The sequence below is a fragment of the Ylistrum balloti genome, unplaced genomic scaffold, assembly GCF_031769215.1.
Source record: "Ylistrum balloti isolate Yb309-2 unplaced genomic scaffold, AGI_CSIRO_Ybal_v1 Utg371852, whole genome shotgun sequence".
NCBI classification, from domain to species: Eukaryota; Metazoa; Mollusca; class Bivalvia; order Pectinida; family Pectinidae; genus Ylistrum; species Ylistrum balloti.
Genome location: NW_026782918.1, coordinates 74,617 through 92,760, shown reverse-complemented (window position 1 = coordinate 92,760; position 18,144 = coordinate 74,617). Strand labels below are relative to the sequence as shown.

The following is an 18,144-nucleotide window of genomic DNA, read 5'->3' as shown; positions in this document are numbered from 1 at the left end:
TCATCCGCCATTTTGTTTCTTTGGTTTAGAATCCACCAATGAGATTCCATGAGGCCCGTAGGGTACAAAAACCGAACCCGGGTCCTTGTCAAGGCGGGAGACTTCTTCTTTAAAAAAGTCACTATCAATTGTGGCGAGTTGTCTCCCGTAGACCGCGGTCCGATAGAGGAAATATTCCGTTATATACATCATACGTGGTGATGTGTAGTGAAACGTGATCGGCAGTTGGCTGCAACAATTCTTTCCCTGATAACGAGATGAAATATGTAATTATATAACGAAATTTTGTAAGAGCATTTGTGATTACGTGCAGATATAACTATAGGTTCATTTGTATATATTGTTTTCATTCGTCATGATAAATGACTTGATCTTACCTAGGTAAATTCCACCTTTTTATCATTTTTTCTCTGATTAGAATTTTCCAAAGATTTTTTTAAGTGGAACGTGACTGTTTTTTAATTAACAGAAGCGGCAAATATATGTTAGATATTCCCAGACACACAGTTCACCATATTTAACGAAACAGACCGAGGGATTCCCACTACTATATGTCTTCCTCTTTTAAATGCACAAACTCATTCACCGACACGTATATTCGTTGAAACGAAACCATTTTATATCAACTACATTTTAAATTAATTTTTGATAACGGCATTGATCACTTCAAGGTCTCTGGAGACGTTTCTAGTTCTCGCGAGATCTTGTCTCGATACTGAATATCGATATCAGTATAGAAAATAAAAATCGAAACGTACTGTGACACGACTTTTCAGACCAAACTTAACTGTATCCGTTTTCAGAACCGTTAAAAAAATGAAAATAAGCTGTACCAATTTCATATTTCAACGTTTGATGAGAAAGTCAGACTTTATATATACTTGGTTTAAATTGAATGATATATTTTGTTTCGATAATTTTTGCTAAGATTTCGCCAATGTTTCAATCAGGAAAGAATTTCAAAAGATGAACTATTTGATTGTTATTTTCCATCTATAAAAATAAACATCTGTTAGTGATTCAAGTATACATTTCATGTGTAAACGAAATTAATTATTTTGAAAAATCACAGATAACATATCACAAGAAGCATTTTGTTGTGATGATAATTTTCAGCACTTTTTGTTTAGTTCTGATTTTGAAACGATGTTGTTATTGGAATCGTGAAAACTCTTTGTTTCCATTCTCCGACGGAAAGGAACGACAACTCTGCAGAGAAGGAAAACATTTGCCGATAAAAAACGTACAATTGTAGAATAGCCCTACATATTGCAGTATAGTTATCAAACAAGTGGAAAAAATGACATTCGAAAATTTTAATATGACTTTTTATAATCAAGACTTAAAAGATGATATTTTCGATAAAAACAAAAAACAAAACAAAAAAAACTTACCGCCCGTGCCGGCTTATGTGGATACTGCAACAGATACACAGGGACTGGTCCTATAATATAATTAAGTATACTAAAGGCATGAAATGTCTCCCGACCGAATTTATCCGTGGTTTTATATGGCTGAACGCCCACAGTTTCCAAACATCTCCCAACATCCACATCTTCATCATTACCATCACGGGGACAAAGATCTTTCTGTAGGCCGTCTTCCACGATCATGCGCAGTGCCGACTGGCTCATGACGTAACCAGCACCGCCACTCATATAACCCTGTTTTAAATGTACTTTAAAATGATGGCCAAGATAAATAGGTTTTTGGTGGTCGCATTTTGACAACAAAAGTTTGAGATTTTCCATCACAACAAACGTGTCATCATCAGCCTTCATAAACCACTGGTATTCGTCTAGATGATAACGATAGATGTAATGAATCATCGACATCGTCTTTCCTGTTAAATGACTTCTGGAGTCCTCGATGTTAAACGAAATCGTCATGGACAATTTTGACGGTGATGACGTCACGAATAGAATTTTATCACAACGTTTGCCCCACGTATCGTTCACAGCCTTCGCTTTTGTCAATAAATTTGACGTCGTTGTAGCGATGAAACAGAAGACTTTGACCTTTTTCGAAAGGTCATCTGCCAAGGATGTGTTGACTAGAACTGTAAAAATATCAAAAATATCAATAAAAATCAGATTGCTTTCATTAATATGGTTCACAAACACAAACTAAACAGCACAAAAATTCAACATACTTATTTTACATACATAGTTTATTACCAAATTTAGCTTAAAGTTCCACTGAATGATATCAAAATTTCCCAAACAGCTCCATAGAGTTATGTGTGAGGTTGGAACATCGATTTTTTAATAATTTACTTAAAACTCTAAAAAATACAGTGTTGACTTTGTATGATTTAGACGTAGATTTTAATATAGAAACTATCGTATGGGGCGACAGTGATGTTTACTCATATGAAACTAATTGTTATATTGTTAAATCCATTCAAAAGTTTATAAAACAAGGTGTTTTAACACTACCTAATTCTGAACTGTTTGTAGTCGGCATTGGATTGATATAGAATTGATACAAAATCTAAACTATCTCTTTTTCTCTTCTTTTCTTTCTATCCTATCATCTCATCTTTTCCTCCTTTTCACAAAATGATTTAAACTGACAATTGTACGTCTACGAATTACTTATCTTCATATTAATAGTATGAATATGTGTCACGTGCAGTATATTAATTATTTGTAATTTCATTTATGAAGAAGAGTTCATAAGTCCTAGAACTTGTCTCTGATCCATATAACTTTTAAGACACTTTTTTTACACGCGTTTACTGCCATAAACGTATTTTATTGTAAGAAAATGACGTCAGACAGCGAAGTGAAGTCGTTTACAAATACCTAGCGACACCTTGTGGTATTTGATACGTGTGTGTTGAAACAGGATTTATTGTTCTGTACATAGTGGGTACGTTCTCAACGAGGTTAACAAAAATTAACGAACTTTATAATCACTATTTGCTTTGTTATAAATCTATTAATTTAAACAATGCGATCACAAGGACTGTTACCGATCTAAATACAATGACGGCATTCATGTTGTTTTAAAAAACCAGAAATATTAAACCGTTTAAATTCCATTGAAAGTCTACAACAGAGAGACACGCTATCCTTTTTCTGCCAATATCCAATCATTTTAATCTATCGGGAGGGTACGGGAACAAATAGAAGATCAATTAAATACACGTCCATACGTAAAACACAGTGTGACTGAACATTTTAGATAAGTAGAACGCAATGTGTGTACAGTAAAGAGTCAGTTCTTCGCCGACTGGATTAGGAAATGACAGTCACCAAATCCACAGAATTACTCGTCGGTGCATACACGTACTAAGACCGACTTTGATAACTACATCCTGTTAACAAAGGACAGCAACAACCTAAATTTAATCTAATGAAGAGATTAGATTTGAAGATTTTCATTTACATTCTCTTACGTAGCGACTATTGATAACTAAACGTGTTTATTGAGCTCCTTATTTCTGTTCAGTGCTACCTAACGATTCATCTGTTTGTATTTTTTGTTAATCGATGTCTCATTAGATTTGTTTAAAATCTGGGTAAGCATCACGAGTGTTGATTCACGAGATTTATATTGTCAAATTTTAAACCACTTTAACAAAAGGTGCGTCGTTTGAAAATAATTAAAGGGCCACAACTCTGTATAATATTTGCCATATGTGCTTTAATGTGGAAATGTTAGATTTGCTGATAAGAGATAACAGGATTAAATTTTATACAAAGTGATACACGGACAGACGAACAGACCGAAACGGGAAGGGACGCACGTGTTGAAGAAAGGGTAAACACATTGTACAGTCCCACCCAGTGGTATTATTTATGAGCTAATTAAAAAAATAGTTATCACTAGATACCGAAACTCTCCATTCAAATACTTCTTGTCTTTCAATATTTATCGGAAAGTTGAAAAATTTGTGGCATTTAATAGATAAACGTTCATGCGCATTCCTGCTTTAGATAATGACGCTGCCTACTTGTGTCGTCGTCTTCGATATCCTCGGGCCGATAGCTTTGAATAGACGATATGTCACTTGAAACGTTCTCGTAGTCGAACCACATCCCTGAAAATACACAAGTTGGAGAAACAAGTTATTACACAGTCAAAGGAGTGGTTGATCAGATGATTACAGCTGTCATTCATTCGAGGATATTTCTTCTGTCTGTCCTTCGATAACAGCAATACATTTGTATTTTCTCTGCAGTAGCAATGTATCAACTATTTAATGATCAATGGGATCTTCAATCAAAGAGGAGGATCATGACGTCATTACAATTATGACGTCATAATTATTAAGGATGATGAAGAATCTATTCCATTCTATTGAAAATATACTACAGGTATACTTGTATTCCAGTTACTGGTAACAATGTCATATATAACGATTTTTACAAAATGGGACTATTTTCCTGGAAGGTATCATGTTTAATTGTCCACCCAGGAGCATAAAGAATTGTGCTGGACAGCTTTACAAATAGTCCATTAATTATGTCGGTATTTTGATAGTTTCTGTTTTCTCCTTTATTCGAAAGCAATATATCCATCAGTTCAACGTTTAACTCGAAGCCTGGTTCAAATAGTATCCCTGCTATACGGGAAAACGCTGTACTCAGAACATTTGATATAATCTGAGGTACAGTGAAACAGATTTTTTTTATTCATTCACAGCAGAAAGTATATCAAATCGATATTGATTGTTAGATAGTTTACCGTGTGCTATTCAAATATTTTCAAAGCGATATCAATACACATTGTTAAGCATAGCAACACATTAATGCAGTCATGTCGCCCTCCTCATCAATACATAATATACATTTAAAAATTTAACTGATTTACAGTTACATTCATGGGGATATTAATGCTAACAGGATGAAGGCGACTTCAGCCAAAGGTGTGTTAATGTTTAATTTGCCTTTATCCAGTTGGAAATCATAGAGCCTATGAGGGGGTGGGGGTGGGTGGGGTGTGAGGGGTAGGGGATAGCGGGCAGGGGTAGGGGTAGGGTGTAGGGTGTAGGGGTAGGGTGTAGGGACAGGGTTGGGAGAGGGGTTAGGAGAGGGTGTTGGGGTGGGTGGGGTGTGAGGGGTAGGGTGTAGGGGTAGGGTTGAGAGAGGGGCTAGTAGAGAGGGTGGGGGTTGGTTGGGAATAGGGGTAGGGAGTGAGGAGTAGTGGTGGGTAGGGGATAGTGGTAGTATGAGAGGGATAGGGGTGGGGTATGGGGCCTGGGGTCCGGGAAAAAAACAATAATTTCTTGTCCAGGTCACCTTTTTTAAATCAACGCTCAGTACATTTTAACACAGCCAGAGTGTTGCATGCTTCATTACTAGTTCGTTCCGCCAAATGTCAGTTTACAGTCACTGGTCCCTGAACATTTCCCTTTTAGGACTGGTGTCATAGCACACATACATTCATTTAGGCGTCATAAAACAGAGAGACTTTAAAAATGTAGAACTTTTTCAAGAGTTAGTCAACAACAACAGCAACAACAACAAGTCTTTGTTGTTAAATTATTTCACAAATTTAATTTCCTGTTGGCGCGTGAAATGGAGTATTCCTGTAATGAAAGAGTACTTCCATAAAGTTGAGGGGAAGGCAGAAATCGAACACCGCCCTGCCAACAGCCATAGGAACACTACCTTTCGTGTGATTTTGACGTCAGTGACCATATCTAACAGCCACAAGGTCGTCTATTGACCATGTCAATATCTTATTGACAATGAGATCAATAATGAAAGACCATGTGTGTGAATGGAGAAATCGCTTTTCATTGTGAAATATCTGGCAAGGAATTCATCCCGAAATTGATTTAGGAAGATTAACTTCGAAATGCATATAAACACATTGTATGTACAGATAACTTGTGAAGTAGTGGTGCTGGCACGTGTCGTGATCATACGAAAATGTATCTACGAAAAACCGCGTGGGTCGCTTCGATCAAACATTTCGTAAATGATATGTATTATTCACCTTACAGTGTGAAATATAATTGCAATGATACTAAGTATAAAATGTAACAATTTTAATTTAATCGTCCGATAATTAACATAGCGAAATTCATTTTATTTTTCTGCAAAATTATATGTTGAAATACACAGGCGCAATTTACGGAAGGAATATCCGGTATCTTTCATCTCTATACAGCTGAAATAGAATGAAACCAAATCGCACTCAGACAACAAGAATGGGCGTTCCTGGGACAAGATAAACAAATGCGTCCCTTTAAATTTTATCTTCTAGTGAAACTAGTGTCGATATCAAACAGTCCTCTCGGTAATTACAACGTCCATGTATCGCTGTGCTTTCTACAGATAATAGAGTACAGATTTGAAAGAGCATTTTCTTGATTTGATTTAAACATATTTTTTTGTCGACAAATAGACAAATGGATAAGAGACAAGTTCTTGCAACTTATGAACTCTTCTCCACAAATACAGCACAGATAATATATTACAACACGTGACATATGTTCATACAATAAACATAAAAATACAGAATTATAGACTTAATGTTTAAATCAGTTTGTCAGCGGATAATACTGGAAAATAAGAGAGAGAGAGAGAGAGAGAGAGAGAGAGAGAGAGAGAGGAGGGGGGGGGAGGTGGGTTCATGGTTGACTGCATTTGGAAAGATTTAGGTAGCATCAAATCGTTTGGACTGTTGAATATATTTTTGAAGTGATTTTATTATTTCGCAATAAGTTTGGTATGAGTAAGAGTTAATATCACCCCATAATATGGTTTCTACGTTAAAAATCACGTTTAGGTCATATAGAGTATCAAACAATATTCGTCTACAATTAGAAAATAACGCGCACGAAAGAAAATAGTGACTTGCGTCTTCAACGACGTCTCCACAAGAGCAATTTGGAGATTGACAAATTCCCACCCTAAATAAATCTGAGCGCAGTCCACTACAGTTGTTCCTTATTCGACAATGTATAACAGAGGAAACGGTTGCCAGAGTGTAAATAATCTGGAACTGAAATGTTTACAGGAGAAAGCTTAGATCTGAAGGTATTTAAGGACGGGACGCTTTTACAGAATTATCTACGTTATTCCTCAAATTTATAGACGACGGCACAAAGGATTTTTTCATAATATTTAGACGACTGTGGGGTATTTGGTAATTCTCAGGGTTTCTTAATTCAATGTTTAAGTCACGTCTAATGGGCGGAAGTAGATTTACCAAGTAAGAAGGGGCTATCTTATTGTGTATTTTGTAGAACGTAGTCAATTATTTATTTTTGATTTAATTGATCTGTTACTGTGAAAAGACGAGACGGTGTAATGACAATATGTACAGACAAATTTCTCAAAACAGGAGACGTACCCCGAGCAAAGAAATATCTACCTTAGTACGATATCCTTTTGTTAAATTCTATTTTTCTTTTTTTGGTTTATAGTCTATTTTTTGACAAGTTCCTTCCTGCCAGACAGGCCTGTCGTGTTTACCTTGCGTCAATTTACTGATAACTAAAAATCCTCAGGCGGGTGTTTTTAACACTACACACGCACAGTAAACAGTTGGACTCTTCTGGTCTCCAGGGTTGGTAGAGCGATAACGTCGATAAAGGCCGTGAATGACCGATGGGCATCACTATTCAAATTCAGCCTGACAGGCCAATCTGACATGACACATTTACAATGCACTAAATTTTCATATACAAATGAAAACGAAATTTAACAATGACTGTGTGTAGGGTATCTAGTTAGTGGTTCTCGAGTGAGTTGTTGATAGAACACTATTTCAAGCGGTGTGACACTGTGAATTTCATATGCGTTAAGTTAAAATTCATTTTTTTCTCACAGTTGGATAACATATCCCGGGAAAACGATTTTTTGTGGAACAAATCCACAACATGTATATCATATTGTGATACTTAACTTCAAATAATAAGTTTTTTCTACAAGTTTTCAAAATCTGATTAAACACATTTTGAAAACTTGTAGAAATGTCTGGTATTTCTTGTAGTATACCTGACATGATTTGGAAGTAAAATATGAGAGACAAATTAAGAAACAGATTTCATCTCGAAATAAGAAACGCTTCCGACAAAGTTTAGACAGTTCTATAGATTTGCTTCAGGATTGTAAACAAGTCTTGTCTTGAATGATAAAAATATTATTTGAAAAATATAACAGAATCAGTCATTTTTATCAACACATTCATTAGGAACTAAGACACGAACCCGGTCTGAATAGTCTTACGCTCAACGTATCAGTATTTTTCAGGATGACCCTTCTTGGACCGGAAGTGACGTCATTGGCATGATATTTCAATAAAATAAGCCGGAAGTGGCATCGGGCTAATATAGCTGCGACATGTTATTTGTTTCCATGGTAACGGAAAAGGAATTGAAATGGAGAACTCCCCCATAGCAAAAGATAGTTTCATAAGTGTAAAAATCAATTATCTTGAACGGTTTCAGTGCACTTGGCCAGAAATCTGACATTTGTGATGAAGGTTATCTGTTTCCATGGAAACAAAAATCAAAATAACTATGGTACAAACTTAATATACACAAGGAGTTTTGTGGAGGTGAGTGGAATGGTTTTAAAGTTATTGCTCGGAAAGGAAAGTCAACGCTAATTTTGTTTTTTAAACTATGTTTCCGTGGTAACAGCAACAAAGATGAAAAATGAAATGCCATCAATAGCAAAAGACACAACGAGCACACTAAGTTAATAAACACAGCAAGTTTTGTTGAATTAAGTGGAACGGTTTTAAAGTTGTAGCCTGAAAAAGCCCTCGGACGGACGGAGGCTCGCAAGGATGGACGGACGTAATAGCGGACATAAGACCTGTTAAATAAGTGAACAAATAGAGCCGTCAGCTTCACATTTGTATTAGAATGATATTTACTGTTATCATTGATTTTACAAAAAAGAAAGAATTTGTTTATTCAATAAAAATGTATGAATGGCAACATATCTAGACAAAAAAATGATAAAAAAATCTAAATAAATATACAAGAACACCCACATCTTGCAGTTTGATCGTAGTTAGGAGACGGGACAGGTTTTACGCCAAATCGGGACCTTTCGGCTGTTTCCGTGTAAAGACGATATAGTCTCGTTCAAAGAATGTGACGATAGTTACAGGAGCTTAAACCGGAAATCAGGTTCATCGGAGAACAAACGTCAAATCTTGAATGGATAAAATTGTAAATATTAAACTAAATATTTGTTATATGCGTTTCAAAACATTAAAGTATATGTTATGTGAAAGATTAAAAAGATATTTTTTTCGGTCAAAATATTTTTTATTCATTCAACGAGACGACAGTTTTCAATGCGTGCTGCGGTAAGTATATTGTGGGTAATAAAGTTCCAGCCACACTTGCGTTTAAAGTTGATCGTATAGACAGCTTAAGCTTGTTGATTTTGAATTATCCCACACAATATCATAAAGCGCACGCTGTGCTCGCTACGAATAGCGCCTTTATTTGGATCAAGTCAGCATAATTCTCAAATCGGACCCAAAATTGTTGAAACGACGAAACCAATCGACCAAACGAATTGCGTCCATACATTTTTCACGTTATCGATTTTTAAATCTCGATCTGTAACACACAAAAGTCCATTGAAATACATATTGATAAACGTTAATTACAGAGAGCATTCATGGCTACGTTTTAGTCTCGCTCTGACAGGCATTCAAGCAGGGAAAACACATTGAAATATACTCTTTAAGAGTGATTGGTGTCACTTTAGTACGGTTGGGCCGAGTAAGCCTACAAGATGAATGCAAGTTACAGATCGGGGTCGAACCCCGGTCGTCCGCTATCATTGTTATCATATTCAACATGAGCTAGAATTAACAGAGGTTACAAAACGAGTGGGTTTCATATAAGGTAAATGCTACAACCACAAGTTTATGTAACCTGTTTCTACCACAACAAAAGAGTTATTCCGAAGTTGAATTAACGTGTTCTGTACCTACGTGTTACGTCATCAGCTGAAGTGTACTGAAATTACCTTTATTCCAATGTCGCTCATTCATACTCAGGACTGGCAATTTCAGAAACACTTGGGATAAATTTTAAGTCATTACAAATTATGACTAGACATAAACAGGTTTCCTATATTCAAAGCTGAAAACGAAAGAAACCTAACTGAAAATCAAATTCTTAGTAAAACGAATGTATATTACTTATTGGTCGTTTTAATTTCCGCGAGTGTGTGTAGCGCATATACGGTCAAAGTTCATCATTTCAATCACCCAATCAAAACATGCTAAAATGCAATATCATATATAGTACACTTTAACATTGCTGTTTGTACACCAGTTGGGACGATTAACTGACGCCTTCTGAGTTAAATAACATCCACTTCCTGTGGTTAAAATACATTTAATTAACGATTAATCGATTTCTCCTCAATACAATCACTGTGTAGTATAAGCTTAACATATAATATCCCCCCACCAAGTTCACGTGTCTTCATTTAGCATGGAATATTTCTGTTCCAACTGGATCGTCTGACCCGCGATAAGCGAAAGCAGACACGTTATCGTAGTGATGACACGTGACATTTGTTAGGGTAGAGGGGGTTGGAACGGTGAGACAAGTTTTATTGTCACAGCTTGTGTCATATTTTTTATCTTATCTCTCTAAGCCACGTTTTCGAGGACTGTGGTATTACCAACAAGTAAATAAGTCAGTCGTGCGATATGGAATCGTATCAGTATTTCATAACAACTAGATATTAATAGGAATTTAAATATCAATATTCGTCTTAATACCTATAGTACCTATAGGATATAGATATAATATATAAGTATACTCTTAAGTATCGCAAGTCAATATTCTGATAATCCCATCAACTTATTTTTCAAAATGATATTCCATTTATTTTAAATATATCCTCATTCAGTTCAGAAAAATGATGATAATTTCTTAAAATTTTCCAGTTTAAAGGGCTACTTAGTAGGAAATTTAAGTCAGTTTTACTATTATTTAGATGTGCACGCGTGTTTTACTATTATACAGATGTACACGTGTATTTTACCATTATACAGATGTACACGTGTGTTTTACTATTATACAGATGTACACGTGTGTTTTACTATTATACAGATGTACACGTGTATTTTACTATTATACAGATGTACACGTGTGTGTGTCTATTATACAGATGTACACGTGTGTTTTACTATTATACAGATGTACACGTGTGTTTTACTATTATACAGATGTACACGTGTGTGTGTCTATTATACAGATGTACACGTGTGTTTTACTATTATACAGATGTATACGTGTGTTTTACTATTATACAGATGTACACGTGTGTGTGTCTATTATATAGATGTACACGTGTGTGTGTATTATACAGATGTACACGTGTATTTTACTATTATACAGATGTACACGTGTTTTACTATTATACAGATGTACACGTGTGAGTGTCTATTATACAGATGTACACGTGTGTGTGTCTATTATACAGATGTACACGTGTGTTTTACTATTATACAGATGTACACGTGTATTTTACTATTATACAGATGTACACGTGTGTTTTACTATTATACAGATGTACACGTGTGTGTTTTACTATTATACAGACATGTGTGTTTTACAAGTCTATTTTACTATTATACAGATGTACACGTGTGTGTTTTACTATTATACAGATGTACATGTATATCTTACTATTATACAGATGTACAAGTCTATTTTACTTTTATACAGAAGTACAAGTGTGTTTTACTATTATACAGATGTACAAGTATGTTTTACTATTATACAGATGTACACGTGTGTTTTACTATTATACAGATGTACACGTGTGTTTTACTATTATACAGATGTACACGTGTGTTTTACTATTATACAGATGTACAAGTATGTTTTACTATTATACAGATGTACACGTGTGTTTTACTATTATACAGATGTACACGTGTGTTTTACTATTATACAGATGTACTCGTGTATTTTACTTTTATACAGATGTACACATGTATTTTACTATTATACAGATGTACACGTGTATTTTACTATTATACAGATGTACACGTGTATTTTACTATTATACAGATGTACAGGTGTATTTTACTATTATACAGATGTACACGTGTGTGTTTTACTATTATACAGATGTACACGTGTATTTTACTATTATACAGATGTACAAGTGTATTTTACTATTATACAGATGTACACGTGTATTTTACTATTATACATATGTACAAGTATGTTTTACTATTATACAGATGTACACGTGTATTTTACTATTATACAGATGTACACGTGTATTTTACTATTATACAGATGTTTACGTGTGTTTTACTATTATACAGATGTACACGTGTGTGTTTTACTATTATACAGATGTACACGTGTGTTTTACTATTATACAGATGTTTACGTGTGTTTTACTATTATACAGATGTACACGTGTGTGTTTTACTATTATACAGATGTACACGTGTGTGTTTTACTATTATACAGATGTACACGTGTATTTTACTATTATACAGATGTACACGTGTATTTTACTATTATACAGATGTACACGTGTGTGTTTTACTATTATACAGATGTACATGTATATTATACTATTATACAGATGTACTCGTGTATTTTACTTTTATACAGATGTACACGTGTGTGTTTTACTACTATACAGATGTACAAGTCTATTTTACTATTATACAGATGTACACGTGTGTTTTACTTTTATACAGAAGTACAAGTGTGTTTTACTACACACACACACACACACACACACATTAAGTTAAAAAGCACACACACACAAACACACACACACACACACACACACACACACACACACACACACACACACACACACACACACACACACACACACAAACACACACACACACACACACACACACACACACATATATATATTTCTAAAATAGGGTAATCAAAAGTATGGAAGCCATTCTATAGTAAGACTATGTACTGAGTCCTTACATAGATAGAGCGCGTGATACATGCCGTCCCTGTTTTAAAGATAAATACATTTTTTATTTGTTATCTACTTCTAAAGTATTTCATTTATGCTAATCTTGAGTTATTCGAACCGACAGGGCAAATATGTACAGCGCCAAGACATTATGTAGTTTGATAAACTTAGCAAATATATACAGCGCCAAGACATTATGTAGCTTCATAAACTTAGCAAATATATATGTGTGTACGTTATAATCAATAGATAGTGATAAGATGCCAAGTAAAAGCGGGTGATGTGAGAGAATGTTTAAATCCTGAAAATACTATTTTTAAGTATCATTTTTAAGTTGAAAATTTCAATTAATAACCCCGATAAAAAGTACACATATGTAATTATGATATCTAATATGATGTTTTTGAAGTTACTGATTTGAGAGAATTTCATTGAAGAGAAATTCGTTTTGAACTGAAATGGAATGTCAGTTGCCAACCGTGATTTCAGGAAAAGATCCGAGGTGTGTTTTGCCGCTCTCTATCCGTGGCGAATGACATGCGACGGGTCTCCTGCATGTTGTTCAGCTGGATAGTCACCAGCTATGTCTACTAAAACGAATCCAGTATCAAAATGACGAGACAACATTACAACCGACAAACATTTATCTGGTCATTAGACAGTCAACCCTATGTTAGACGTTCAGTCATAATACGGTAATGCAGTTTAATTCCTTTATCTAACTAGAAATCATTCTTGGATCAATGTTATTATGTAAGTTGGTACGTATACGTGTATACACTATGTAGATATACTATTGATAAAATTCTATGTTAGTTTATATAATAGACTATGACGTACCATTTTGATATTTTGTGTTAACAAACCCATTTAAGATTTTTATCATTTGTCTTTTACATTTTAGTTTGTTTAATGTTATTCCCTTTTGGATTGCTGTGTTTTACCGGTTGATGGCCCTAATGATCTGTTATGTATTGACGGGCCCTTAATACTGTAATAATGATAATACTGTTCACTCAATAAGTACACCACCCAAACCTGGCGCGCACTTAAATGGCCTTGGCCGTTTAAAGGACACAAATCTCATACCAGTGTTACTACATGTGTGTGTTCAGGTCGATAATGGGCGGATTTCATTTCAGTATTGTCGGAAATCTTGTTAAGTCTTTAATGTTTATGTTACATACTCTTCATTGGATATAGGCGAACGTATTGAAAATAAAATGTTGACCAAATATGCTTTTTTTTAAATTATCTTCCTGGATGTGTTTGGGTATAAATCTGTTTGGTTTTTAGTTTGTTTTAATTTTTCTTTTGTTAATCGTTTGTTAATTCTTCAGTACAATACAATACAAACTTTTATAACGATGAATACGATCCCCTGACAGACTCCCTCACAATGACAGAATACGTAATTTTACATACATATAGTATGATTTTGATGTAAATATAAAAGCACGTGATTATCATTCGTAAAAGTGTTGAAAGGTTTACTTGTAAAAAACATATTAGTTTAAGTAAATATACACAACATAACGTACAATTCTAAATATTCTGTTTTCATTTTTTTCATTTCTAGACACCAAACTTGACTCAGCTACTGTTACACTGTTACAGAGTATATCTATCACCTTTAACCTCCGCCGTTACCTAGAATTTATCAGCAAATTTTTCCGTTTTAATCCCGGTATTGATAACATCGTAACCTCACTAGATAGTCACAAGTTTTTGTGTCAACTATACAAACAGGTGCCTACCAGGGCATGTGTCGAGGATTAACCCATTTCATTTTGTGTCCAGTCTACTCAAAGCTCCGAATTGAATTATTTGATCACCCCTTATTGTACACAAAAGTTTGCCCAAATAGTTTTTCTAAAAAGGCTAAAGTATCCCATTGAGATAAGCTTTGGTTTAATGATATTTGTAAAAGAAGATATGTTTAATATAAGAATGCTCTATATACTTTGAATACATGTAAATCAGCTGGATATAGAGAATGTCTTGTGAGGAAGAAGTCAGAGTACAAGAAGCTTAAATATTTATTGAAAAAAAGATTATAAATGTAATCAAGAAAACGTGATGAATTATTTACGCAAACATAATCCTAAAGAATTTTACAAAAACCTTTAATAAAAAAAAACTTAATCTGATCTTGGTATTGACGACTTCTACTGACATATCTCATCGCTTAGTAGGGCCTCGCCTACTGCAGATAAAAATATTGGTGATTTTTTAAAATAAATACGATAAAATCATTGACCAAGCTCAAATTGATAAACTTGATGTAGACATAACAGAAGGTGAAAAACTATCAGCTGTTAACAGACTTGAACCTAATAAAGCAGCTAGTAATGAGGGCGTGCCAAATGAATATTGCATTAACTGTCATAATATCATTGTCCCCTGTTTATTCAAATTATTTAATGGTGTATTCAAATCGGGTTTTTTTCCCCCGAGAGGTTGGTCTATTGGAAATATAGTTCATGTGTTCAAAAAAGGTGAAGTTAATAAAACGGACAATTACAGAGGTATAACGTTAGTTAGTTGTATCGGGAAATTATTCACCTCTATATTTAATGAAAGACTGTTGAAATTTGATAACAATTATAATAAAATAACAGTTGCTCAGTTTGAATTCAGAAAGAATTTGTCTACTATTGACACAATATTTGCGCTTCAGTCACTTATTAATCATACATTGAAAAACAGAAAAAGACTTTATTGCTGTTTCGTTGATTACAAAAAAGCCTTTGACTTCGTCAATAGGCAATACTAGTGGTACAGATTGATTAAGGATGGAATTGGCGGTAAATTACTTAGAATTATACGGTCATTAAATAAATATGTTAAATGTTGTGTTAAATATAACGGTACTTTGTCCTAATATTTCGATTGTGAAAACGGTTTATTCCAAGGGGAAATCTTGTCTCCCATTCTTTTCTCATTATATGTAATATAATTATGTGAAATGCAATTTTTAATTGACAACTGTACATCAATAGAAATTCAAGAAATCAATTTGTTTTTATTAATGTATGCCGACGATATGGTGCTGATTTCGGAACGGCTGAGGGGTTACAAAATATGTTAAATTCACTAGCAATTTATACAGTCAAGTGGGGTCTAACAGTAAATACTGACAAAACTAAAATAGGTGAAGATCACGACTTGTGTAATTAGTGCATGTATACTCTCCTGTGTTCGTCATTGTATAACAGTAAGGACATCCTAAAAACATTTCATGATCAATTCCTTTTAAAGAATGTTAAATTTAGATTGTATGAAGCGTTGGTTTGGTCACAACAAGTACATCAACACCATTATGCTGGTAGCCCTTATTTTCATAAGTATAATGTCATGTATGGTAAGAATGACGTCATATATATTGTTATTTTATGTAATATTGGTATGAGATTGACGTCATGTAATATTTTTCTCTGTGTATCGTGTCGCTGCTTTGTGTATTTTAATGTAATATGAATGCAATATTTGCGTCTGACAAGTCAAAAGACTTCAGGAATTAAATACTTGACTTGAAAAAAAAAACTTTTTACTGTCGTCCATATGTATTCAAATCAACTTAATTATTCTCATGTAAAACTATTCAAAACTTTAGACACTTTTGTATGTATTTAAAATTTCCTAACATAAAGCCGATCTTAAATGCCTGATCAGTTGCTGATAGGTTTCACTAACAATCGTCCTATATTTTCTTTAACAAGTTCTTTAACAAGTTGATAATAGTATTATGGTCTCCGCCATTTTGTGGTGATTTAATGGAACATTTACCTATGTATATATTGCATGATAAAAAATATCAGTATTTGGAAATAAAGAAATTTAAACTGAATCACGAAAAGGACATAATGGTAGAATTTTTACCAAGCAAGAATAGACATACATACTGGAGTTTTCGGGGATACATTATCCAGAGTTTTGATCATTAATAATAACGGTTACATGTACTTAAGGGTTTCCCATCCATCGTCCAATTATTTTGGAGAGAGGTGTGGAGGTCCGGGACAATACCTAGAATTACATTCCTGATAAAAAAAATACCAGGTGGTCTGTGGCGTAAATGGAGATGATACGATTTCAGAATCTCCAATCCTCCTTCCCGGAACTTCCCTGCCCAATGTTGTACCTACAGCTACATGTGTAAGGAAGTGTGTCCCTCTCCCTACATCCAGAAATCAGGGTCCCTCGGTCTAGCTACCGCTTATCAATTACTTTCACACGTGAGTACTTGACAACGGTCGGCATGTCCGAAGACGATTCGGACAAACACTCGCTACACATGTGTTGCAATGACAGCAAGATGTGTCTGTATTTATGCTGTGGTAGATAAAGATTGATTCATACAAAGTATCAATTTTCATTAAACCTAAAACAGCTATATTTAATAATGTATTATATACGTGGTCAACAGACAGGTCAATAGGCCAGTAAAACACAGGTAGCAAACCACCGGTGACAAACGCAAATATTGCTCACGTTTGTAATCCGATTGTTTAAACTTGCCGTCACCTACCACACATAATTAGCTGTATAACTCACCTTTATTTTTGATGTACAGAAGGTGAACGTAGAGATACAATCCCAGTATAAATAAAGCCCACAAATACGTCCGTCTTAGCTTGATGGTTCTCATTCTGACCCGTGTCCGGCACTGCTGACCATGAACACCTGTCACACACGAGCGTCCAACGACATGTGGACCGACCTCGACTATCTCAGACGTCATATGCAGTTATTTTTAGCACACATAAGAACCCATTCGACCACAGAACAAACAACACCAAGTGCAAGCGTGACCGAACCCGTTAAATGACCGCAGTGTATACAGTCGGTAGTCGATAAGGGAAAGGTCCTAAACAAATCCTTGTGCACAGTTATAAAAAAACATAACAATAAAACAGGTGTGAACGTCCCTGAAAAGATGAAAACGTTACAAAGGCAGCAGATTAGGGCTATCTTTGTAGTAACAACAGAATGAAGAGTTACAACGTTTGGCCAGTTATAAATAATTAATACTACGACTTGCTAGTAATATCAGATTGAAAGACATCTATTGCCAATACAGCTAAATTAGCAGTTCAAAAATACCTAGAATATTTCGGATATAATGACTGAAAAACGCCAACAAAGAAATATATGTAGTATATACGTGTTTGTTAAACGATCCTTTGACAACTAGTTAGTAGGAAAAATCGATTTTTTT

At 34.6% G+C, this 18,144-nt stretch overlaps 1 protein-coding gene across 1 annotated transcript; it reads right to left on the bottom strand.

Moving 5' to 3' along the window:
* LOC132563768 (glycoprotein-N-acetylgalactosamine 3-beta-galactosyltransferase 1-like) lies at nt 1–17,667 on the bottom strand. The gene is made up of 4 exons (XM_060228521.1): nt 17,481–17,667; nt 3,962–4,048; nt 1,395–2,059; nt 1–246 (listed from the first exon to the last, which is right to left on the bottom strand). The coding sequence occupies exons 1-4, from the start codon at nt 17,665–17,667 to the stop codon at nt 1–3; spliced, it is 1,185 nt and encodes a 394-aa protein (XP_060084504.1).
* Between the last annotated feature and the right edge of the window lie 477 nt (nt 17,668–18,144).